Source organism: Osmia lignaria, chromosome 3 (assembly GCF_051020975.1).
Source record: "Osmia lignaria lignaria isolate PbOS001 chromosome 3, iyOsmLign1, whole genome shotgun sequence".
Lineage (NCBI taxonomy): Eukaryota > Metazoa > Arthropoda > Insecta > Hymenoptera > Megachilidae > Osmia > Osmia lignaria.
This window is the reverse complement of record NC_135034.1, coordinates 4,704,893-4,731,383: the sequence shown is the minus strand read 5'-3', so window position 1 is coordinate 4,731,383 and position 26,491 is coordinate 4,704,893. Positions and strand designations below refer to the sequence as shown.

Below are 26,491 nucleotides of genomic sequence, written 5' to 3'. Positions count from 1 at the left end.
TCTTCTTATTTTAAACATAATTTAAATTGTAGCGAAATATAAAATATCAGAAAATTAAAAAAAGTATAATCGATTTTTTCTTACAATCGTATCACTGATAGAAAATACGCTTTGTACATTGCTGGCTTGAATCGTTCGTATTTCTGTAACATTTTTTAATAAAAATGTATACATTATTGTGATGCAGCAAGAGAAAGAGTAGATTTATTAATTTAATACATTCAATAATGAATCGTGTAAATGTATCCAATTAACTGTACGATGTTTCTCAAACATTTATTTTAATATCCTTTATGAATTATTACCAATTTTTCCAATAAAAGATAAAAATTAAAAGGGCGAATATATTTGGAATTGAAAATACGTAACGGTTGTTTAATAATTCATTTATTTCCTTCAATAGATATGCGCAAAGTTAAAAGCAATAATTACTTTTGCCTGTATATAATAAATATTTTGCACGTTGTGTATTAATCAAATTAAACATCAAAGCGATAAAGAATTAATTAAGTGAAAAGCGCAAAAGTCGTAATCGAACGCGCATTTTCAATCATATTTACGAAGGGGACGCGAAGATTGCCGATTAGGCTGCGCAGTGAGCCACTGCGCCGGTCACGTGACTCCCTTTGTGAGCAGTTGGTGCTGTAGACGGAGCAGCTCGCCCCCCCCGCGGCCAGTGGCCAGCAAGCCTTGGCTGCAGGAAGACGTGTTCTTCGTTCGTACCGCGACGATCCTTCTATCGCGGCTACGCGAGAGACTCCTTTTCTCTTTCTCTCCCTCTCTCGCTTGTGTGCGCGCGCGTGTTTCGTGTTTGTGTGTGCGTGCTTGATCTCTACGAAGTGACAGTGTTTCTGACTCGGCCGTAGGACCCGGACAGTGAGAAATCCTCGGTTGTCGCGAACTACCGAATAATTCGGTTCTGCAGCCGGAATCGTGGCAGCCATCGAGGACTCGACCGAGCCTTTCAGTGTTCTCTCATTCCTTTCTCTGTTTCGCGCTACCGTATTTCTTTACGGACAAGCACCGCCCCCTTTCCACCTCCGTCCCTCCGATCGCAACGTTATGAGGCCAGCTGAGCGTAACTGACGGCGAAGAGGGAGAACGAGTGCGTGCGTGTGTCAAACATAACCTAAGTATTAACACCGTGAGTACCGTGACTACCCCGGATAAAACGTGGCTTAATCGTTTGAAATTTACTCATCGAGGAATGATAGCATCGCGTACTAAACCGTTAAACGCATCGAGGAGCCACGAAAGCATAGGTTCCTTTTCTGGCTGTTTCTGAAGAGAAATGCAACGCCCCGTTTATCTTTGACCGTGTCGTGGAAACGTGCACAAGGACATCGACTTTGTCTCTTTCTCGAAGGTTATCCTTGCACGTATCGTTTTTGTCATTGCGACGATAAAGGACGCGACCACAGCCGCTGCGTCGAGCGTGTTGTCACGAATTCCTCTTATCCCTCGTTTCCCGCAAGCTCAGCCCTTCCCGCCGTACCTATGAAAGCGCGCGACATTTAAACGCGAAGTTCGAAAACCGAGTGATACTGGAACATAGCTTTCCCCAAAAACCCGTTGCTACGGATCGACATTTAAATACCCGACGATTTTACACGTTCAAAGTAACAAGAATCACGAGTTTTTAAATAGTGTCATGGGACTAAAGAGTAATACGACACTGATTGACTTATAAAAAAAAAAACGTGTATTCGAATCGATAAGTCTCTTAATAGTGCAACACAATAATTCGGCGTAATTTCGGTGAAACGGTGCTTCGGTTCGAACGAATGTCCTCATCGATAACGACTTCGACGACGCGTGTCGGTGTTGCGTGCGTGTAAGAATTCCAAGATAGAAGTGTTTCCTGGGGAAGGTGAAAGAGTGCTCGCGAGACGTAGGAACGGAAGAAATAAGGAACGAGTCGAGGCGTGTTCCGGCTTCCCTGAATCAGCAGGGACGTTGGCGGTGGCGGTGGCGGTGAATCGGGAAAGGGTTGAGGAGGGTGGCCCCTAGGGAGAGAGGAGAGCTTTGATGGCAGTAGTTGGGCCCAGCCGGCACTCGCGGGTGTCCATGAGCGTGTCTATGTCGCTAATGCAGGGGGGTGGGGCGGGGGCGACAGGCGGTGGCGGGACAACGGGGACCCATCCGGGGCAAGCGGTCCTCGCAGCGGCTGCCGCGGCCGCAGCTGCGGCCCAAGCACCCCCCACCTACTACCACCCTGCCGCTCCTGCACCCCCGCCGCCGCCGCCAGCCCAGGATCCCGTTCAGCCCGACAGACCCATCGGATATGGTGCCTTCGGCGTCGTATGGTGAGTACATTATATATTTTCAAGATTATATTAATTTGAATTTTTTTTATATGCAAAAAATGTTTCGAGACATGTAGCCAATATGGCGTTTTTGTGTCTTTTTAAATTTTCAAGTTTAAATTTCCGAATTCGGCCTCAGGGGTCCTTTAAACTTAGAATAATATTAGCTCGACAAATTTTCTAAACATTTCAATCTCGAGGAAGGAACGTTCGACTAATTAGCGCCACTTTCCACGTTCGCTACGCGCCAAACGAGAGCTCTCTAGGATCCGCTAGAGAGAGTAAAACGCACTTTCCTCTTTAGCGTGTGCGTAAATCGTTGCCCCTTTCTCGAGTCGGTAATTTGTGAGTTCGATAAGCAGTATAAATCTCCGTTCATTTTTTCTCTCTTTTAAAATTCTCGCTACTTCGCGTCCAGGCGATAGTTTCTTGTAGCCTGCTGGGAAAATAGAGCGACGCATTGTCGCCTACGGTTGTTTGCTTGATTTATCTAATTTTAAGTAGACGCCGCGAGATACAATTTTAATTCCGGACACACTTTATCCAGTTCATCCGGTATCACGTTCGGGAACTTCTTCGCGGTCCGTGCTGCACTTTGGAACATTATCGATAATTCTGTCTCCCGATATTAGACAAATTACCTTTGAATTCGAATTTAGAGAGTATTTTACGTTATCGTTGAATTACGAAGGTTCGCTTCAGCTCATTAATCCTCCGCCGGTTCGTATCGATCGAAATTACGGTAATTCTTGGAGATTTGAACGAGAGCTAACGTTACACGATTGTTACCTTCGCGCTCTTTTGATTCGACGAGAAAAATGGAAAGTTAGAAAGACAACAGTCGATAACAATGCGACGCGGACCGCTCAATTTCTTTGTTTACCGATACGAGACGAGCAAAAAGGAAACGCGTTGACGATTCCGAGGGGTCTGGTATCTTTCCAACGCGAATGTTACGCGGCGCCAGTGTTAAATCTTTCATCCATTTTCCAATCGCGATCGTATGATAATATTCGCCTACTGAAATTGGCAAATCAAAGGGAAAATACGGAGTTCAGTGAAACGCGTTATAAATTACCGGCGAACGTAAATAAAATAAAGTTAAACGAGAATCGTGGTATAAGCAGGATTACGTAGTGAAAATATATATGGTCGCCAGCGGAAAGCAGCGTCATCGGTGTCGTTTACATACACACGAGGATTTAAGGTATGTAACAGGGAGATTCAACGAAATCGTTTCAGTCTTTCGTTATTCGTGCTGAATTTATCGCGTTAATTCAAGCGTGCTCGTTTGGAAAATATTTTCTACCGTCCTTTTGTCGAGCCAGAAACACGAACGAAAATGAGCCAGAGAAAGGTTAGGTACAATAGAAACTGCTCGTTTTCCTTTGTTTCCTCTTTTATATGGATTTACCTGGCCAGTAACGCGACAGCCAGTTCCTATGAGGTTTCGGTACAAGCTGTTGGGACTGAGGGAGAAACGACGGTAATTCAAAAACAGAGAAATAATTCCGGTGTGACCTGCGGTCCGTATAATTGCCGTTAGTTTACCTGAACCGGATGCACGATGGGTTTCATTACTGCATTCGGTTAATCCGGTGGACACTTGTTCGGCGCTGTAGCACCGAGACATTTTCTGTTTTACCACCGATATTTTACGATCGTACGAATTCGTGTAGCGTGGTTTAAACGAATGTTCAAAGAACGGTTTACAACAGTCACGTTCCTAGGATCCATATATTTGTTTTAGAGCCATAGAATATTAATAATAATATATTATATTAGAATATATTGATATTATAATGGCTGGTGTAGAGGGCTACTAATCTGAGGGCCCGAGTTCAAATCTCGCCGGGGGAGGACCCATTTTTTAAATTTTTTTTTACGGATTTTTACAATATTTTAGAGCCGTAGAATATTAATCATAATATTAAGAATAGTGTATAAATATTAGGGTAGTATTGGGGAGATCTTACATCTATTGATATTATAATGGCTGGTGTAGAGGACTACCAAACTGGGGGTCCGAGTTCAAATCCCACCGGGGGAGGACCCATTTTTTTTTCTTTTTTTTTAACGGATTTTTACAATATTAACAATACCAGTACTGAAACTTGATTAATAATTTATTTTAATGATATTAAAAATCTCGGTCGGTGAGAGGTCCGCGAGAAACGTGTAATCTCGAGTACTAATCTTTGAAGATGTTCACGTTTTAAAGAAGCCATTCTAAAAACTCGTAATTCCAAAGAAAACGACTCGTCATAAATTCTGAGCCCTGGGAATTTCGTGCGAAGAAAGCGCGGGAAACGTATACAACGCGTCAGCAGTTTCAAGAGGGTTAGAAACGCGGCGGGGGGTGAGGATCACCATGACGACCGCGGCATTCCGAGATAAGAAGGAATCGTGACCAGATTGCGTATACGAGCTTTCATGTTTAAATGAAGGATACTTACAGGTACCGCGATGCTGTACATTGCCTAATTAATATATTTTTTTCTCTTTGTGAGTTATTTGATCAAGAAAATAACGCTTATTCAAAAGTGGCTCAACTTTGAGTCGGTACGAATCGATTACACGATGAAACGTAGCTTATCAAATCTATCGAGTGTACAGACAATGACAAACTGTGACATTCAATTATTTGAAGATATAATCGGAGATTGTCGTACTCGAGATAATTGTATAATAGCATCGTTAGTGTTTTATCGAGGCAGAGTCGCTTCTTCTTTCATTTTCCTTGGATAATTAACACAATAATAAAAGTATATAAAACCCAAAGGTTAGCATTGAATATTTCTAAAGTGATGCAACTTCCTGACTTTCGAGGAAATGTAACTAGTGCAACTCGTTAGACGAGAAGGGGTAAAAGAGGTTAATGGAGGGAGCAGCGAGAGAGAGCCGGTCGCGAGACAGGGAAAAATCTTGTAAAAGTTTAATATTTATGGATTTAGGATTAATTCGAGAATCGCTGATGCGATTCAAATTTATGAGAATTGAAAAGTTGTATCTACGTTTTGCTATTTTTTTCCCCCCCCCCTCGTTCTTAAACTTGTTTGAAGCATCCTGTTCACCGAAATTATTCCTTTTATTCTTTAGCTTACTTTCAGGGAGAGCGACCAACTTTAAATTGATACAGCCTAAGTGCTTTTATGTTACGAAATCTCTTTACATTTCGAAATTGGTCACTTAAAGCAATGTAGTTACACCGTTTGTTCGAAACAGCTTCCATAGAATCGCGAACAGAGGTCTACGAGTTGCGTTTTCACCTACGAAACAATGTTGCAACGAACAGAGAAACGTATGAAATCCGAACGATTTTACAGGTTAAAAGGCGGTCGCGTGACAATAGGTGAAAATGTGGCTTTCACATTTTTTCTTGTGGGTGGCGGTTCCCCCTCCTTTTCCGTTCTGTCCATCCTGTTTCAACGTTAATACCCGTTTTCCGAATAAACATCGTCTTTGTCATTCAAATGTGGTTACTCGATGCCAAGGGTTTCCGGTCTCTGTCTATTGTTACCGTTTACACCTACCCGCTATTATGACGTCGATCGTTGAAATTTGAAAGAAAACGAACGAAGAAATCTTTTCATTTTCTTCGTTTCTATCGCGTTACAGATACTTTTGATGGTTTTAAATCGTTGCCATTTCATCTTCAACAACTTAATAACTCGACAAGTCCTAGCGGAGTGTATATTGCTCTAAAATATTCATATTTTTATTATTACTCAGCTTTCTACGAGAAGAATTTCTGTATCTGTCGCGGGCGACAGAGAGAAATGAAGGAGAAAAACGAGTCGGCTCCACGTGGAAGCGTGTTAAACGAAAAATAACACCTGGAATATTATTCTCCGCTCTTGTTCCACGTGTCAAAGAACGAAAACTCGTCGTTGTCTCGTTCATTTTACCGCATATATTCGTCTCTGGCGGATTGTACCGGGCTGGAAATCCGTTTAAGCGGATTACATCGCGAAGCAGGCATTCGCGTTAGTTTAACAGCCGAGCAGCGACGAGAGTTTCTGCTTTACCAGCAACGATCATTTATTTTTTCAACCTGCAATTAGTAGCCTCTTTTCCAGCAGATTTCCTCGTTCAACTGATTGCAACACGCATCCTTGAGATATAGAATGAAAGTCGGTGCCGATTCAATTTTATCGCTGAATCGATTTAACCCCTTTTGCGATTGCAACTTTTCTACCTACGATCAATCGCTTCGATTCATTTCTATTTCACACGGTGTAAATTAAATAAAATTTATTATTTCTAAGTTTCTCGATCAAAATTACTCGGAATTATTGGCCATGAAAGCGTTCATTTTCCTTTTCAACAGATTAGATACGATAGAACTTTGTCTATTCTATCTTCAGAGTGTCGTTGAACTTTGGGCCAAGTCCAAAATGTTCTTCTCGCCGGTAATTCGAATTTCCGTTTCATTGGCAATCTTTCAGACTTCACTTGGCATCCATAAGTACAATAAAATCGAAGTCATAATTACTTCACGGATATCAGAGTAAGGTTTTTCACATCGACAAAAGAATAATTCTTGATCAATCTTTTTCAAATCTGTACCCTTCGATTCTGAAGCTTGTTTTTCTGTCGAAAGCAAACTGTACTGTCGATTCCGACGGGGCCAATGATCGAGAGCTCGATGAACATTAGATGTTACACTGGCTTCATTTGAATTTGTAAGCAGGACAAGATGTTCCAAGCAGAATTTAAATAATCCTCTTTCGTCGGTTTTCGATCAAAGCATAGTTTTTTTCTGCCTTTCGTCGGATCACCCGCGAAAAGAGGAGCAGTTTATTTCATTTAGACTGGTATCATCGGAAAAAAGTATCGAAGCATTTATTTGCCGATGAAGATTCTGCTAAGTTGGATATTGAAGGAATGTTTCTCGATCTGCGAACGAGGAAGAGCGTCGCATTCTATCACTGCCCTCAATTAACGCGTTATCCACCTCAATATCGAGAAAGTTCATTGACCCAGGGATCGCATACTTGCCGAGAGATATCGGCGAATGCTTTCGGTTGATTACACTTTTCTTGCTTATTGTTTTTCGTGCTCGAAACTACAGCAAGCAGAATCAACGTCTTACGTTACCGTTCTCCAAGATATTTCTTAATTATTTAAAATTGCTCATTTTTTTTTCTCTCTATCTCTCGATGATTCTTAAAGGAATCGAGTTGCATTATTCTCAGCTTCCGTGTATCGGTTCGCTTTCGGTACAAAGAGCCTCTGTGATACGGCCCTGAACAAAGAGGTCGTCGCTTCGCCCTCCGCTATCCCGTATTCACATTGCACCCATTGCAAGCGTGCGTGTGCATAAGTCCGTCTCCCTTCGCGCTCGTCTTGCTCGCCCGGGGAATCGCATCTGCCTTGCTCTCATAAAAGGAATAACTTATGCTCGAGACTACCTTCTGTCTCGTCTGTACCCCTAACGAAACCTACCACCCTCTGTGTCGGTGAATCGCTAATAGAAAACGAGATCTTTGCGGGGAGCTTAGGCAGTCGATCGATTATTTCGATCGGCTCCGTTGGAGAGCGATTTCAATAAAAACAGGGGAAGCGATAGGGATGGTTTTCTATGGGAATTAAGGGGCTATACCAGTGTAACACTTTTGAAAAATCGATTTTTTTTGCATTTTTTGAAAGTCTATGCTCCCTAGAATATCATATTAAAATTTTAAGGTCGAATCTCAAATAGTTTAGGAATGGCAACGTTCTAAAGAGTAACTGCTCGTTTTTCTCAAAACGGTATTTCTCAAATTTGCTGCAGCTCTAACTCGAATGCAAATTATTGCATCGACTCGAAACTTTTTCAGCGTGTTCAGTACATGTTTTGCCATGCCATGAACTAGGATTTTTTTGATCGGATGAAAAATGCCAATTTGGTATTAAAAAAACTACGATTTTTTAAGGCTAAATTCCAAACTTTTCTTCAAAACTTCGCAATTTCGTCAGATTTTGATATTTTTCAAAAATCCTAGTTCATGGTACGGAGAATACCTTCTAGTTTAACAGCGTCTTTGTCATTTTTCATTTTGAGCACTCAGACGGCGGCAATCACTGCAGCAGTGGAGCAACTTTTTTTTTTTGGAGCCCTGGAAGATAGCGTATAAGTCGCTTGTTATTTATTATTTTTGTACCAAAAAATTATTATAGATATACGACTTGTAACTAAATACATCCCTAAATTTTAAAAACATTTGATATAATATTTCTTAAAAAAAAAAATTCTCGAAAATCACCTAGAGCGGTCACACTGGTATAGCCCCTTAAAAGAGGATCGGCAAGAATATTCCTGATAAACTTGGTTAATTTTAAAGAAACATGGAATTGAATAGCGTTGTATAATGGAATCTTCGCGCAAGAAACCGAGTAGCTGTTGTAATACAGATTTCCTTTCGAAGAAGTATTAGATAACAGCGACCGCTGAATTGATATGTCACATTGAATGTTACACAACATTCATTAGAATTTCGATCAGGTGCTACTGGAACCGAGAATATTCTTCGCGCATACTTAGTTATTATATAACGTTTATTAATATTAATCCGTAGGTGTTGGATTTCTCCCTAGATCCTTAATTTTCCAAGTGAGCTGAAAAACTAGAGCTCATCAAGTTCTCATTTGAATCTGAATCTCCGGATTATCCGAGTACAGAAAGCGATCGTTAAATCTCTCGCGAACTTCTCGTTGTTCTCAATGAAACTTCCGCTCGGAGTTATTCCAGTCGACCAAGTAACGGCGGGTTAAATCGCCGAAAAGATCCCACCGGTCGTCGAAGTGTAACGCGCTTTAATCGTACCCAATGGCGCGCGATACGCCTTCTTCGTTTGGTAAACAAAGGAAGAAGGAATTGGCTCGTTTCGAAACTTGGCACGTGGGGATCGGTGGTTACCGTCGAAAGGAAAACGATCGAAACCCGTGCCAAAACGAGTCCGTTTCCCAATCGATGACGTGCACGCGTTTCTTTGCACGTGCACTTTGAACCAGCGTTTCCGTGTAACGTGTGGAAACGTGCCACGTGTACTCGGCGCGTGCTCGAACCACCTAAACGCAGGTAAATGACGAGGCACGAATTCGTGTGCCGCTATCCGATCGGAGTTTCTTTTATTTTCATCTTTCCCGCACGCTCGATTCTAATATGCACGTACGTACACGGAGTGCAAGGTCCTAGCATTGACTCCGGACACGGCATTGGAGTAAATTGCACAAGCGGCTCTCTCGTTCACCGACTCCACTTCTGGACTCCGCGCCGCGTGCAACAATGAAATTTTAACGGTTCACGATTCCTTATATTAGAATTAAAAAATGTTTTATTTAGAGGAACAATATCCATTTTGTAGGATTGAAATTGATATCCACCAAGAAAATTACACTTAACTTTTATTTAAATGACCGAAATCAATTATTTTACGTCTTTAACAATACCCCAAAGTTTATGAAAAACAAGTAAAGTGAGTTAAAAGTTATTAAGTATAAGTTGATATTTATATTTAAGTATTGTCGTTAACGTTCATCCCTTTAATTTTATAATAGTTTTGTCTGTTCAAACTTCTCGTACACAGCTAGAGTTGCATGTAAAATTATTAAAAAAATTGCTTATATAGCTCTTTATACATTGTATCGATAAAAAATGTTTAATAATTATTTTCAAGTTTATTAATTGACCAGCGTATTAACTCGATTTTGAATAAAAAAAGTAAATTTCTGATAAGCAATTTAATAAGTTTGCTTCATTATGCCTGAACAAAACTAGGATAAATCTTTTTCTTAAAGAAACCTTAAAATTATGAAACAAACCCTGTTCGCCTATTTTTGCCTATTGAAAAGATATTAATAATATAATACTGTATGTATTTTCATGCAAAGGCTATTTATGTGAATCTGTTGTAAAAAAATAGCTTGAATTAAGTTCATTTCATGTGTTAATAACATTTTAAACTAGCAATATTGAAATAATTTCATTCAGTATTCAATGAATTATCGATTTTTGTACACATTTTCCGGATTCCACCAGGTTGCATCAGTGATTTTGAATTCCATAATTTCAATACAAATTCAAAATCAGCATCCCCAATAACACATATCAATTTTCAAAAAAATCCATTCAGTTGTAATTTTTCAGTCCGCCATATTGAATCGACTATTTTGAATTTGATCATTTTGATTAAAAATTTGAAATCTACGTCCAAAACAATCTAGAGATACCAATTTTCAAAAAATTTACTGCAGAATTCGCGTAGTTATCGAATTTTGTCTTTCATCTGGATTTCGCCCACTCTGTGGTGCGCCAAAGAGAAATGACTATCTAACCAAAACGAAGTTTACTTTCCCCACCGTATGGAATTGCTGGACAAATAGATCCGTCAAAATAGATATAGCACATATAGATTTTTGGAAGTAAGGAGAGGGGAGGGGAAGGAATTAGTATTTGTATACATTTCATAATTCTATTAAAAACATATGTTTTTAAAAAAATTAACATCGTAAATGAGTCATAATTGACTCGCTCGCCCAACAAAAAATTAATTTTTCACATTTTGGCGATTTGGAACCATTGCGCCGATTGATCACCGTTTTCCGTCGATTAAAAATGTCAAAGATTCAATTGGAAAATTCGCAAACTTCTAAGAAGCTTCTGCCCTGTATTTTCAAATAATCGAAACGTTTTCTTGAAAAAAACTCTCCGCGAAATCGAAATGAAAAAAATCAACGCGTATCAGCTTTGATGAAAGGATGTTCGTTAGAGGGAAGCGTTTTCAAGTTGTAATACAGCCGGAACGAGGCGATCGGAAATCCACAGGTTAATTAATAAACCGGAGGGGCTGGCGTACTCGAGAGGAGTCGTCTCTTTTGCGATCGTGGAACGCATTAAACGGCGATACTCTCGATTCAGTGTCAATAGCTGGCTTGATATCTAAGAGCCACCAACGCAGCTACTACTCGATAAATGGACCTACGAATCGTTTCGTTTCAATGCCGGCGTGTTGTACGAGAACCGTGTAAATGTTTCTATTCGAAACGTAAACGATACTCATGATTTCTAAGCGCGAATGAGAAATCGACGTGATATTTGATGTTTTCGATACCGTTTACTGCACTTTGTCCATTGATTTTCTTCTGTTTCATGCCACCTCTACGGCGGAGTGTATTTATATAGAATGTAGAATATTAAAGAGAGATTAGGCGATTCGGGGGATTGTAAAAGCAACGTTAACCCCGGTCTGTCGAAGAGTAAAGCGCGTTCAAGATGGGCTTTGGTAATATAAACGTTCGTAAAGTAGAAGCATATCGGTTTTTATTGGAGAATATTCGAGGTAACGATAGCATCGTTGTTTGTCAGGCTGAGTGATTCGCATGATTGATCGTTGGCTATTACACTGCGATTCTGGTCCACTTAAGAACAGGGAAACTAGTTTAGAATAATTTATAATCGATAATAACGATCTTCGGGAACCTGTTCCTCTCGCCGTGAACGAATTCTCTGTTATTTCGAGGAGGATCGATCATGGTACGATGCTGATTTAATCGTTATCGTTTTATCCGCTTCCAGATGTTTGAGAAGGGATTTGTGAAACAACTTTGCGGCTAATAATGAGGGAGATTATTTTAATAGAGCATTCGCGACGTAAATTCTATCTTGAATATCAATCGACACTTCTCCGCGACTTTATTCGCTGTATTCGAAAGGAATTATGTAAATCATGAGCTCGAATCGTTGAGCTTTCTTTCTTGAATACCAATTTTGGATCACCTTTCGTACATTTATCTGATAACACCGTCCAAATGATTCCTCGATACCCGATAAACGGTCACTTTGCAGAAATCCGGCAGGTGTAGAAAAAGCCAGATACTCGAGAAAGTCGTCGCGATCGTTACGTCGACTGGGTCGATCGAAGGAAATCGAACGAGACGATCTGCACGCGAGGATCGACATACGTGTATCTTTTGTTCGTTCGACGGACAGATGCGTTCGCGGTTGAATTATCCGTGTTTTTTTCGCGAACAGCAACACCGTTTCACCGATTTCAAGGTGGCGACCGGTGCGTCCGCGGCGCATAAATAAAACAGCTGTTCGCTCTGTTTCGAGCGAAACGAGCAGCTGACTTTTCTGTCCTCCCACGAGACCTTGTTCGATGCAACCTCGAAACTCGACTTAACGCATCATCGATTCATTCCGCAGAAGGATCGCATTTCGAGGAGGGCCTTTAAATAAAAAATGGACAGTGAATTTATTAACACTAGAACAACATAGAAGTATACCTACTTCTACCGGAGGGATCAAAATGACTTGTTTTTCAAATTAACACGTTGAATGCCACAGTGAAATGGGCATTTGTCGTGGGACGTATCGAAGCCCTAATTATTAAGAATAGGGATCGTTCATTTTCAAATTTCAAATGTCAATCCTTCTATTTTCTATTTTACATTAATTGTACGATACAAATATTATTTAAAATACTGTTTTTCTATTGTTTTCTTTTAATTATTCAGACACGTATAATTTTAAAAAATGGCATTCAACGTGTTAATAAGTCATTATGTCCCTTATGATAATTTTGTATAATGTAGATATACGAAAATATACTTAGTTTTCTAAAAATGTGTTTGAACTATACAAAAATAATATAAGAAACTTCAAAAATCACAAGTTTACCTACGTTCCGTGAGGGTCAAAATGACTCATCTCGGTATATGAAGGTATACTGCATAAAATTTTACATCATAAAGACAAAAAAAAAGAAAACTGTTCTACAGAATTAGTTTTTTGCATATTTTAAAAAACAAAATACAGTAAAACCTCGATAAGTTATCACTCAAGGGACCGATAAATTTTGACGACTTAAGCGGAGTAAAAATCATGTAAATTTTAAAATGACGAGGAAAGGAAAATGACGATTTATCCGGAATAATAATTATAAGAAATTGCCAAACAAGTAATTTTGACCCTCCTTGGTAGATCTAGTGTTAATTAGAATACATTTCTGAAATTAGATGGAAACTTTCTCAGCTCTGCGGTGATTAGGGTAATTCTGATATCTAGAAAGTAGAATTCGTACTAATCTCGCAATATCGTCGAATTTATATAACTCAGAACGCACGGCGATCTTGTATCAAGGACTAGGAGGTACCTTTTTTCTTGGAAATATCCGATTATCGGTTCCAAAGTCCACGGAAGAACCGGCCAAAAATTGTTCCTCCGTTAGAGGAGAGAAAACGTTGCTCCTCGAGAGCCGATTTCGTAGCCGGGCTCGCCTTTTTCAGAAGAGAAGCATCGATCCCTGGTGACTGGTCCAGGAGGGGATCGGCGTCGATGAGAGATGGCTACCGAGAGGAAGGACGTGTTCTCTCGCGGGGCAGCTGCACCATCACCTGCCTGGCAGCTGGTTCCTCGGCCAGACTTTTGCCTGCGGCTTTTGACCCACGAAATTCAACAGACGAGACGCGTATCGACGACCTGCGTCTACGAAACACGAAAAAGAGACTCCGTTCCGAGCGTGCATGGTGCTTAGCCATTGTTTTCTTTGAAAGATATTTCGGACGAAGCGTTCGAGCGACCGGGGTTTTCGGTTCGGTCTGCGATCAGGTACTCTAAAATTTATTTCAAAGGATCAAGAATGTCTTGTATTTATGGTTAGTTGCATTGTATATCAAGGTAGAGGCATGAATGTTCATTTTGGGGGTAATTTGCTTTTTCTTCGATTCGGTTCAACTTGCAAAAACCGAAACCGTTGACTAGTGGAAGGCGTGCTGTTAGAAAAACAGCAGCCACCTTTTGCATACGCGATCTGAAAACTTGTCACGCTCCAGATACGCGTGCGCCTTCATCCTACTAAACTGGATATTCCGACCGGATGAAAGCAATATCGTGGCTTCGCTTCTTAGGCCGAAACTGGAAACTCTGAGAGAGACTACTCGATTCCAGGCACTCGTTTATTTCGAACCTTTCTATCGTCCGAACAAATTTTTCAGACCTCACCTTTATAATTACAGTAAAACCTCTATAAGTCGTCATTTTAAAATTTATGTACAGTAAAACCTCGATAAGTCGTTACTCAAGGGACCAAGAAATTTTGACGACTTAAGTGGAGTAAAAACCATGTAAATTTTGAAATAACGACTTATAGAGGTTTTTACTCCGTTTAAGTTGTCAAAATTTCTCGATCCTTTGAGTGACGACTTATCGAGGTTTTACCGTATAATTATAATTATACAAGACGAGATAGTTTTCATTCTTCAGCGTCAGCTTTTTGATGGAAAATCGCTTGTAAATATCGTTCGTTCCGTTTCCTTTGTTCGTTTCGAGCAGACAAGGAGGAATATTGAAGGGAGCGTAGAGTTTCCTGCGTACAGGCTAGAAATTATATTTTATCGTCACTCCGGGGACCGGGGTTAAACCACCTACATGACAGGAAGCCGGCGGAGCATGTGTTGCGGGTATTTCCGGTGCAACGTCTCCCCTGCGTGCAGCCCGTTTCACCACCCCTCGTGACTTTTCTCACTCGTCGTCGCGGCGAATCGCATCGCCGCGAGTTCGCCTGCACCCGGTTGCAGCTGCTCCGAAGAAAAATGTTGTTCGTCGGTCCCTCCTCGTGCCGGTTTCTCTTCTTTTCTGTATCGGCCCGCACGACCGATCGAAAATAATACTTGCGTTAATTATCCTTCGATTATCGCGCGATCTACGATTCGTTTCTTACGATCGAATTTATTGGACGCAATTAGACGAACGATATAGTTGAAATTATCGCTGATAAGAGTTTCGTCACTTTCCTTTGGTTGCCTCGAAATTTCAAAATAATTTTCAAAGTTTCCAACGTTCGTTACCATCGATGTTAAACAGATGTTCGGAAATACAGTTTCGTTTTAATCGGATGGTGGAAAAAATGATATTTTCACTGTCGTTTTTTCCCCTCTCTCGTTGAACACGATTAAATCGTCGGTTTAATAGAGCCCGCTCGTCCGAGCGCGCGACAATTTTTCAGTTTTCCAACAGGTCGAATGTACACGGGTCGTGACGAAGGGAAAGGGTGACGAGGTGGATGGGGTAGGGTTTGATGGAATTTGTCGAAACTGTATTTCCCTGTAAAACGAGGCAGTTTCGATTGCACCGATCGGTCGAATGAAAAAAGTGTCAAAGAACAATATTTATTTTTTTACATCGATAACCGCGATACGCGATATCTAATGGTAACGATCTTTCAAATATTTACCAGTTAAATTCTTCATTTCTCTCTTTTTTTTCATCGCTAGCTTTCCATTTTCAATATTATCTCTTCCGTTTCGTTCCAGTGTTCAAAAAATATTTTTCTATACCTTCTTTTGCATTTGAAAGCATCGTAAGTTAACCCTTTAACTGTGGGTGTGGTATATATACATGTTAATTTTTGCTAATATCAAATAGCGGCTGTGTATAGCACTAAAATAAAAATAAAATACAATAAAAAAATCTTTTAAAATAGAATATCACTTCAGTAATACAATTTAAAATTAGAATCTAATCGGCTGTGCTAAAAGTACCCGCAGTTAAAGGGTTAATAGCGAAACCCTATAAATTGTGTATCCTAAAGCAACACCGGGTGAACTACAACGAACCGAACTCTGCATCCCTCTAATCCAGCCGCAAAACGCGATCCAGGGATTATTTCGAGCGACGAACAAAAGCCCTGACGATCTTCCATTGAGAAAATCCTCTCGACTATTCGGCATCTTCTATGCTCTATCCGAAAACTCCATAAGCATATTTAACGAAAAAAACAGAAGATACTGCGGGGGGGATGTATTGTAGAACGGCGAGCATATTTCCAGCGGGGATATTCCCAACGGCTTCGTCTTCCTCCAATCCACGGAATATCGAGCGGCCCCGTGGAAATTTATTCGAACGAGAAACACGTCGGAGCACTCTCACGACCCTTACCTTTCGGTGAGCTGGCCCGATGGGGGCGGAATTGTGTGCAGAAGGATGCAGTTGGTAACCCGTGCAAACACTACGCCCGCTCTAAAGCCGATTTCAGCCCTCCTCCAGGCTGAACCTTCGAATTCACCCTTGCCTCCTTCCTCTTTCTGTCCCGACCCAGCAGCTATATTTCCCTCCGTGACTAGCTGCTGCTTGCTTTCTTGAACGCCACCGTGCTAGCTCCTTCATAGGCCGAGCCTTTCTCGATAATCGTTCGAGGTACGCGTTTAACCCTTGCCTCTTCTCGCAATACACGTATTCCAATACCTTTCTTTCGCGCTGGAATACTTGAACGATCGGACCTCGAACGGTAGGGTGAAATTTTCAGGATTGTTATATTACTTGAGAAATATCGAAAGAAGTTCTAGGCATCTTTGGTAAAGTACCTTCTATAGACTTGTTCGATAGACCTTCGGTAATTAGTGTGCCGTAAAGCGAGGGTCGTTAACACCTGGAAAGGTGTGCAGTCAGGAGCACAAAGCTACGGCTAAACTCTTACCAATAATGGCCATCGGACCTTTAGACTCGGGTTACCCACCACCGCTCGGCAATATGCGGTTTGCTAGCTGGAACTTGCAAACTATGTACAAATACTTGGTACCTGTAACTGACGATTCAGATATAGAAACACGTTGACGAAATCTTCGATCCTTCGAACGAGCTTCCGCAATCGAAGTTCAACATCTCCCCGGGTAATTGGCCCATTATTTTCCGCGTTCCTTGGAATCGCGCAATCGCGATGCCCTTGGCGCGAATTTTTCGGCTTCTGCGTTCTATTTCAAAGCCGGCACGAGGAACGACCGAGCCGAAATTTGCATCTTTTCCGTGGCTTCTTAAATCACCCGTTATCCGTCGGATCTACCTGGCTCGGCTCGGTTTCCAAGAAAATCGCAGCCGCTTCGCGAGTGAAAATCCAAGCCGATTCGCTTTTACCTTTTGCCGCCGTTCTCGTTCCATTATCGTTCCTTCTTGAACGCGTCCAACCTGTCTCCATGCGAGGGAATGAAAATCGCGTTCGCTCGCGGAAAGTGAAAGAACCCGATGTGACCTGGCTGTGGTAATTCGTGGAAACGAGACTGTGAGAAAACCGAGGCTACTTATCGAGGCTACGCGAAGCATTTGCAAAGATTTAGATAATTTATGCAAGTTGACAAAGGATATAGACAGCAGTTTGAGGGTTTTCCATAAGTACAACAATGAAAATATTAATTTTCGGGAGGGCGGACCATGGAGAGAGCCTCCGGTCCCCGGAGCCAAACTCCACTGTTCAAGTGTTAATTAGACAAAAGGAAAGGTATTCCCAGGTTGAACCTTGACAGAAAACGAATCACTCGTTTCGCAATGGCAGGTTACATCATCGATCTTCAACACTGTCCCTTGTAATGATTGTTAGAGTCTGAAATGGAGAGAGAAAGAAGGTGAAACGAAGGCTGAGCCTTCTATCGCCTAGTTTCGCGTTCGACGTTCAATTGAGTGTTAGTTGGCGACCTACCTGTCCGGGGACAGCCTTGACGCGTTTCAATGGGCAAGCCGCGGCAACCAGTTTCTGCGATAATGCTCGACAGACTCCATAATCTCGGCCGTAAAAGGAACAAAGCAATGGTGTCAAGTCTGTCGGCGACACATCGTGCGTCTGGCAGGTGCACGTCGCGCGACAGACAGGCCAGCTTGTGCCAGGAGATGCCAGTTGTTCGCTACACAAACTACCTTCTTCTTCTCTCTTTATGAACTTCGTAGCTCACCCGCATTGCGTGCGATCGCAGGTGCAACTGCAACGACCGCGAGCAGATGCACCGTTCGCCTTCGAACTGGCCGTCGATGCAATTTTCTTACTCCCTTGAAATCGCTTTCTTGCCGAGGAGGGGGGAATAGTTGGTCGAACCGTGTTTCGAGAGAACCAGTCGTTGCTTTTCTTGTTTTCTTCCCTGGTGAATTACCGCTTGAATAAATGTTGAGTCGCAGAGGGATCGCATATGGCGCCAGAAGAGTGTTGGAATTTTTTGGTCCTATTACCCTTTTGTTCGTCAATCAACGAGATACTTTTTCGACTCGAAGGAAAGATTTTCGTGAAAGTATCTCTGGCGAGAGGGAAGGGTTAGTCGAATTCTCTCTATTCGCTTAGTTCGCCGCGAGAAGTAAACCCCAGTGACCTATCCGATTTTAATTACTTTCGCAAACTCGCTGCATCCCCGGGGATCGCCGCGTGCACCTCGCGCGCACCCCATCCCCTAACTGCTGTCCGAAAGTTACCCCTGAATTCTGTGAAATAAATATTCAACTCGTGCTGAATTTCCTTGCATTTCAGCCTCCGTCAAGATTAAACCTATGGGCTAGGTTAGTTCCATATAACTTCTAATCCGTTAAGAATTACATTTTTATACGAACGAACGTTAAGGGGAAAATGACGTCATTTTCAAGATTTTTTTTACCATCGAAAAATACATGTTTCAAAATAGTTTTAAGATTTTTTTAAAAGTGGCCACGATATCTTCCAACCCGCTTATTCGAAATGAAAACCAAAGAAGATTAAGTTACTATATTGTATTGTTAAGGGCCTGAACGAAGGGTTCAGCGAAATTTTGATTTTCACCAAAATGCCAACAATTTTACTGAAAAATCCGGTTTTTGAATTGGTTTTTGAAGATTTTTCAACGGAATTAAAAATCCTTCGTTCAGGCCCTTAACAATATAATATACTAATTCAATCTTCTTTGTTTCTGATTTCAAATAAGCGGTTTGGAAGATCGAAATTTGCGAAAGGTTAACAGGACGCTGAATAACTCGCGTTTCAACCAGCATCCGTTGTCTTTCTTGCTTATCCTCTCCGTAATAAAGGCTGAACAGCCTCCACGGTGTGTCGCGCGAATCTAGAGATTATTTGCGGACGGTAGAAGTCGAAACGAGGAGAAGAGCGACGAGAAAACTGTACGGGGCATACTATATTCAGTCTGTTCGAGGCTGGTGTGCACGGCAGGGGTGCGACGAAAATCGGGCATCGACCGGTTCCTTCTCTCGCGCCAAACGAAACAACCGGTTGCGCGTGAATTTTTCTTCGAAATTTGGCGAAAAAAAACGAAAGGGGGGAAGATACGTGGATTAAAATTGTAATGAACCAAGCCTAATTTGGGTCCGATTAATTAGTACCCTCGCGGGCACGTGAGTTTGTTGAAAAGAAGAAAAGCCAGCCGCTCGGGGGGAGCGATACCGTGACGGCCACTGGCCTTTCTTCACTCTTCTTTATTCTTCCACAACTTCCTCGGCCCTTCTCCGTCTCTTCGACTCTTCTTCTTCCTCCCGTTCGACCGTCTCCTTTTTATCCTGCCTTTCCTCTTCCCCTCGCCTTCTGTTATAAACATCCAGAAGGGTTCTATGGGTCAGTTAACTCCTGCTGTTTATCGCGAGCCTATCGTCGGGATCTCACGTCCACGGGCTTGTATTTTATTTCCCGGGGGGGTCGCGACGGTTCTGTCCATAGGAGGAGGCTTTTATCAACCCTGTACGCGTGTAACGTTGCGAATATTCAAGATTTTTCCAACAGTCGCGTCTTGGTGGTTAACTTTCGAAGGATAAAACGCGGTCGATTCGAAGTCAGATCTTTTTTATTCATAAAAGATGACGCGTATCTAGGCGAATTTCTGACGGATGGAAAAGAAGGTCGAGCAACCACGGCTGCTTTCTCTTTCCTCCTATCCTCACGGCTGCTCGTTCCCTCTTTTTCTCTCGTATTTTCATCGCGTTCGCTTTTCTTCGTTCCTCCGTTCGTTTCGCCAGCGTGTAACCTCCAAACCGTGAGAAACGACGGCGAGAGTATCCCGCGATACCGAAACCTCTGCGTCCTTCCCGTTGATTTTCATCTCGCACCGCGTTCGCACCGCGATTACACCTGGGCCCGTTAGACACGCTTTCGCGACCGTACCGTTCACGTAGTACTACGTCCTTTAACGCGTGTACCACTCGCGAGAGCCGTTATTGCTGCGGGGTTTGACGTAGCCATTACGTGCCTGGATTTTATCAAAGTTGGAAGCAGCAGTAGCGAAACGAAACGAAATCGGTGAAAGTTTCGAGGAATTTTTCGTTCAACGAAATCGAAGCGAAACTAGGAGAAACGAGAAATTTTCAACCGTAATTCGACGATGATCGAGCGCGTAAAGAACGGATAGGAGGAGGAGATAGAAGGTAGATATCTAGGTAGAGGAGAAGAGAGTGCACGAGTAGCTATCGTGGGACTCGTGACGAGAGAAGCGTGCACCAGGTACTTTTGAGAAGTCAATGGCCCTGATTACCAAGTGGCCGTACAGGTACTTAGGTCGGTTACAGTCGTTGTTACCTGCAACGCTGAGCCGTCGACGATGCTTTCGTTTGCTTGCCAAGAAATTCGTCCACTCTTTCATGCGACAATCGTCTTTAGATTTGCAAACAGAAACAATCCCCAGAGAGGATTTTTTTAATCCCGACAGGAAGAATTGAAACCAAAAATAAATTGATCGATTGGCGTGAAAGGTATCGACCGCCATAACTGAATTTATGTTAACGCATAGTCAATTGCACGCTGCGAAGCGTGCGCTGGTCCGTTTTCAATATCCTCCATCGTAGACGACACCGCGAAATTACCGATTCCTAGATACCTCGTCAATTTACGTTAAAACACTAATCTATTCCCTTAACTCGAATCCATTCGTTTTTCTCGTGATGGTTTAGAGGAGAAAAGTTGAGCCGGTAACTTCGACGCGTTGTACCGTAATTGTATAGAGAGAAAGAGAAACGGTAGCGGATCGGTAATAGAAAAGAGAGTAGAAGGATCGGTTGGAATGGCGTCGGCCCCGATGCTTACACGCTCGCGTTCTGCATTGTTATATGCAGAGTGGCCGGCGATGAATTGCAAATTGGATCGACAGTGTAACAGTATTGCGCTACACTGTTACTCGCATAATGCGTATTCCAGAAGCTGGATTACCGTAACAATCGGTGCATCCTCTAGCGGTTCGAGCACCGATTGATTTAACTCGTTTCCTACCCCTCCTCACGGAGAATTGCCATTACTCCTCGTTGCTATTGCGATTCACAGCAAAAACCTCTCGCCTCTCTCTCTCATTTTCCGTTCTTTACCATCTCTTTTGCATCTCCTCTCCGCGTTTAATCTTCCCCTGGTCTCTGTCGCTCGCAATCTTCTCGGACAAAATTGTTCCGCCATTCCGTTGTCCCACGGGGACATACCTCGTGTCTACATTTATAAGCTTCCGTGCAAACTTGCTTATGTTTCTTTTCTCCTCTCTAACAGTTTGATTAGAAAATAGCTTTCGTTACACGGCCAGAGGGATGGGCTTGGTTTTCTATCGATCCCCGACGATAAGGACGATAACGCGGCGTTTACGCGCGACCAGAGCAACCCAGACGAATATTCGTAATATCGGCGGAGAAGTTGGATAGTTCATTGCCGCGAGTTAATTAATGCGCCCGCGGAGACGCCTTATTGCGGCCGCTGGCAAGCTGTCGCTCCTGCCTCTCCAGTATCTCACTGTCGCGCCAATTCTCACCGTACAAACACGATTCTGTTAGACGTCGAAATTTCAATATTCGTTTCTCAAATCGCACAAATTCTGTTTTTTCTTTGCCGAAGGGTGTTGGTTCCCAATTTTGTTTTAGAACAAAGGAAGACGGCTACTTGGCTTGATGCGAATCATTAGAAATCAGGAGGTCGTGCAGTCACATCTCGCGATTATAATAGCGCAAGTTTTTGTTTTGCAACAAAGTTGTGCCAAGATTAAGATAGTGAAATTTATTTCGCATCCTGCAGACCCCACAGAGGGGAAATATAGTTGTCGTCTATCGCCTATTCAGCTAGGGGGGGCCTGGGCAGTATGGGACCCATACCACCCACGCCAAACAAAAATTCAGGGTGATATTCTACCCACTAAAACCCGTCCCTCGTGTGGCCCGCCGGCACCCTTTCAACGCTTCAGTTATAATTTTTTAAATTAAAAGAGTTTCGCGTGTTGGAGGAATAAGTTTAAAGTCTCTAAAGTGGCTCTCTCCATGGTCCGCCGTCCGTAGGGTTATTAAAATTCAATGTATTCCTGAGTTTAATCGCATTCGTACGTGGTGTTACGATAAAATCTAGTCTGGAACGGTGTAGAATCAGATTGCATCGACGCTGTCAACTGTTGGACGACACTATCCTATCCCATAACTGTACTTACGGGGGAAGAACGGAGGTGTGTGTATCGGTTTGTATCGGTACACAAACGCACACAGGCTGTATCGCCTTGGCGCGCTGCTTTACCGAAGCGACGGATAGATTATTAAGCATAAGCATTGTCCATTAGTCGGGCCGGTGCTAGCCCATCAAGCATGCATCACGGCTCGCATTATGGGCATACGTGGTGCATTGTCAGGATTGCAGCGATCTGCACGAAAAAGGATGGGATTACGGTGCGACGCATGGTCGAAGCGGAGATACCTGCGTCGACCGGATGCCCGCTGGGCAGAATTTATGGCGCTTCACACAGCGTCCCGGCACCACGAGGATTGCTGAACGGTACTTTAGTTTTAGCCTTACAGCTACTATCCTCTTTAGCCGTGGTAATGAAAGAAGCAGGTGAAGCATCGTAACTTGGATAATCATTTAATGAACAATTTTTGTTAAACGTACGATCTGTGTAGAAGCGCGGTATGGAACGGATGAATCTTTGTAGATTTCGAGGAATAATTTAAATAGCTCTGGGTTTAATAGAATATCCGGGGAATTACAAATTTCCGGAATCCCTCCGTGTATTTCCTGGACAGTTATGAAAATGAACCGGGCAAAGTCTTGTACCTTTTGGAGAATAATTTGAATAGCACCGGTTAATCTGATAAATTCGAAACGTTTGGAAATTCAGGATTAATTTTCTGAAAAATCCTGAACGTTTAGCAGCTCGAACTTTCTAACGATCGATCGCAGATTCACTATGCTAGGTATCGTAGATTTCCAAACTTCTGTCCTATTGTTGTACAGTTCGAGTTCTATCCAGTTTCACCGCTGCATACTCTAACCATAATTCAGACGAAGCATAACCCAGGTTTAATATACCCGAGTTCCTCTAATGTATTTTGTACACGGCAGAGCCCTGGACTTAACGCAGTCTGCCTCTGAAATTCCTAAATCCTAATGTATCCCAGTCTTAACGTATCTTATCTTATAGCAGTTCCGGTAGTCGTTAGACAGAATTGCATAGGTTTTCTGCGTTATAGTCGGTAGACTCACCACGATGTAATCTTCGTGTAACAAGAATTATGCTTTCGAAATTTCTTAATCAAAGGGAACTCGTCGCGACTTATCCGTCGACGCACGATCATCGGTTATTCGTATCTTCGGCACCGATATCAGTTGTTTAAAATACTTTCGCTTCGGTTCAGGCAGACCGGACGCCCGTTGATCGATGAATCAACGTACTTCATTGTAACACGGTTTATTTCTCTTATCTATCGACGGTATCGACGGAACGGAGGACCTTGAGCAACGCGTTGTGGGCAGGGACAACGGGTGGTAATTAAAAGTAACCTGGTATTCGTGGGATCTGGAAACGTATAAACGTTCCTCGGACTGCGTGGGAGGCTCGTACGTGACTTCGAATGGAAATCGGTGAAGAAGGCGTGTACGCCTGTTTCTTACAAAACAGATCCTATACTTTCGTGGAATTCTGATACTGGTATCATTTAATTACAGTGTAAAAATTTGATAATAGTAGATCGTGGAAGGGTGTTTTTTAATAGAAGCTCGAGCACGCGTCAGGGTGCCGTGGTTCCACTGACGTCACTGGCACGTCCGCGGAAGGGGCGGGGCCCCTCGAATCGATGAGCGTCGCGACGCCGGGGGCGGCGACGTCGAGGACGAGTGTAACGAGCCGCCGCTGCCGACGCCGTCGTCGACGTCGAGGGACGGGAATTTCAGATCCGGATCCACGTCGTCGCAAACGGAAGCTCGGTGCTCCACAAGCCCGAGGCTCTCTAAAACGCGAAATTCGATTTGCGCTCCTCCAATGAAGCGCATTCGTTTCGTCCTTCGTCTCTGGATAATTTCTCTTTTTTTTCCTCTTTTCGCTTGTCTTTCTTTATTTCTTTTTCTTCTTTTTCAATTTATCAATTAGCAATTTCTGTCGGATACTCTCATGGATGAAACAGGGGTTGAACGAGGCAGAGGGTGGTTTTCGAATTATTAACAACGTCGATCATTAGGGACCACTCGCGTTTTTATCATGAAATTACGTTACATTACGATCAAGCGAAATTAAAGCTACCCGGAGAGAGAGCGATGTTAATTGAACAACGGATATAATTGATCGTAATTGCACGCCGTCAGGTGCTCGACCGGGGCTTGTCTCTTCGTGATACATAATTATCGAAAAATGTTCAAAAATGTATAATATTTAGTTCGTCGGTGCTGAGAGCCCAGACGCGTGTAAAATCATCGATATTAGGCTTGCATGGAGGTTTTAATCTTAGAGGGAGAGAGATAGGAGTGCACCCTAGCGATTCCCGGCGTATACGCCACTGGCGAGACCTTTAATTACCAATTAGGCGCATTATGCACCTGCGATTATCGGGCTACCGGATCTGAACCCCTGTGTACGCTCGTCAGAAGGAAATTGTCTTGTAATATGGTAACAAACATTGAATAGAACCCGTTCACCGGTAATATCGAACCCCTAATTCGCTTCTAATTAGCTGACCTCGCAGTATTCGATTCCGTCCGCGCCCTCTAATTTTACACCAAAGAAACTACCTCCGTTTGATAATACAGTAAAACCTCGATCAGTCGTCACTCAAGGGACCGAGAAATTTTGACGACTTAAGCGGAGTAAAAACCATGTAAATTTTAAAATGACGAGGAGAAGAAAATGACGACTTATAGAGGTTTTAGTGTAATTCATAATACCAATGAATATTTGTTTTTTTCTCGGTTGAATCACCTGATAAAATTTCGAATTTATAGATTACTAACTGCGTTACTCTCCCCGGGAATTTTAATAAACTATTATTTTCTATATAACATAAAAATGTGATGTTATATGTTAATACTTGTACATATATTGGAGATGTTAGCGAGAACACTAAGTTACCTTATATTTTAATTTTTGGATGCTTGGGATTTAGATATCCATAATAGAATTTGATTATAGAAGGAGAGGGGGTCATATTTATGTAGACTAACAGCAGCGACGTTTGGAGAGTGTTCGACAGCGTTCTCCTAAATTCGTAAATGTTAAAAATTGAAAGAAATCAGCTAAAACACACTTTAATACAAACAGAAATACTATTAAATGCAAGGCGCAATTTTTTTTTTTAAATGACAGATATTTCTTTGTCATCTGATACGAATGCCAAGAAAACAAAAATACTCGTAGCATACCGAGTATTACCAAACCAATTCTTGAATGCTTCTTTGTTAGTCAAAAACAACCAATCACAATACAACATAGCCTATGTCCATCTAGAAAGAATAAGCTGTCCAATAGTGCAAATTTCATTAAAATTCGTTAAGCCGTTTAAACGTGAAAGAGGAACAAACGATCAGACATTTTTACTTTTATATATTAGTAGGGAATAAGGATGTTCATCTAAAAAGAATAAGCCGTCAAATAGTGCAAATTTCATTAAAATTCGTTAAGCCGTTTAAACGTGAAAGAGGAACAAACGATCAGACATTTTCACTTTTATATATTAGTAGGGATTTCGAATCGAGGATAGGGAAGGTTTCTATCGAAGATCGAGTATCGGTTCGGGAAACGACGTAACTGTGCGAAAGAGAAGCGATTGGCAGGCTTCCAAAAATCCTCGATACAAGCGTGCTAAGCAACTCTCGAGGTCGAAGTACAGGGGTGTCGTTGGCTCGTTTGGACAAGCATAAATTTTCGACCGCGTTTGCCAGTTGTGTTTGCACGGCCTCCGGTTAATTCCCCAGCGCGGAGCATCGGCTGTATCGAATATTGTTTCAGCTATTATCCCAATGAACGCTGTGAACCGGAAGCGTAAGCGATTCGCTGTGATCATCATCCCGGGTTTGATTTTCCGTTTTCGATGCACGGTAACGAAGAGTGTGTTTGAAAAATTGGAAAATGATCAACTATCAATTTTCAAATCGCAATAATAAATTCTCGTCGATAGAACTTTTTATAATCATTCACATATTTAATCATCGTGACTTATTAAATTTCCAAAATGAACAACGAAATTTTTTCACGTATCG

The 26,491-nt window shown here is 42.2% G+C and overlaps 1 protein-coding gene across 8 annotated transcripts in view; it reads left to right on the top strand.

The window, feature by feature from the left end:
• Positions 1-663: 663 nt before the first annotated feature.
• nmo (serine/threonine-protein kinase nemo) overlaps positions 664-26,491 on the top strand; it is a 107,778-nt gene continuing 81,950 nt past the window's right edge. For 5 of the 8 annotated variants that reach the window (XR_004581589.2, XR_004581588.2, XR_013063967.1 and 2 more), the window contains exon 1: positions 665-2,306. Coding sequence is in view for 4 of the 8 variants with exons in the window: in XM_034326134.2 (XP_034182025.1) it covers positions 2,029-2,306 (278 nt within the window). In the remaining 4 variants the exon portion in view is untranslated. Of the gene's footprint in view, positions 2,307-2,364; positions 3,514-26,491 lie in introns of those variants that run through there. The other 3 variants (XM_034326132.2, XM_034326133.2, XM_034326135.2) reach the window with 2 other exon arrangements.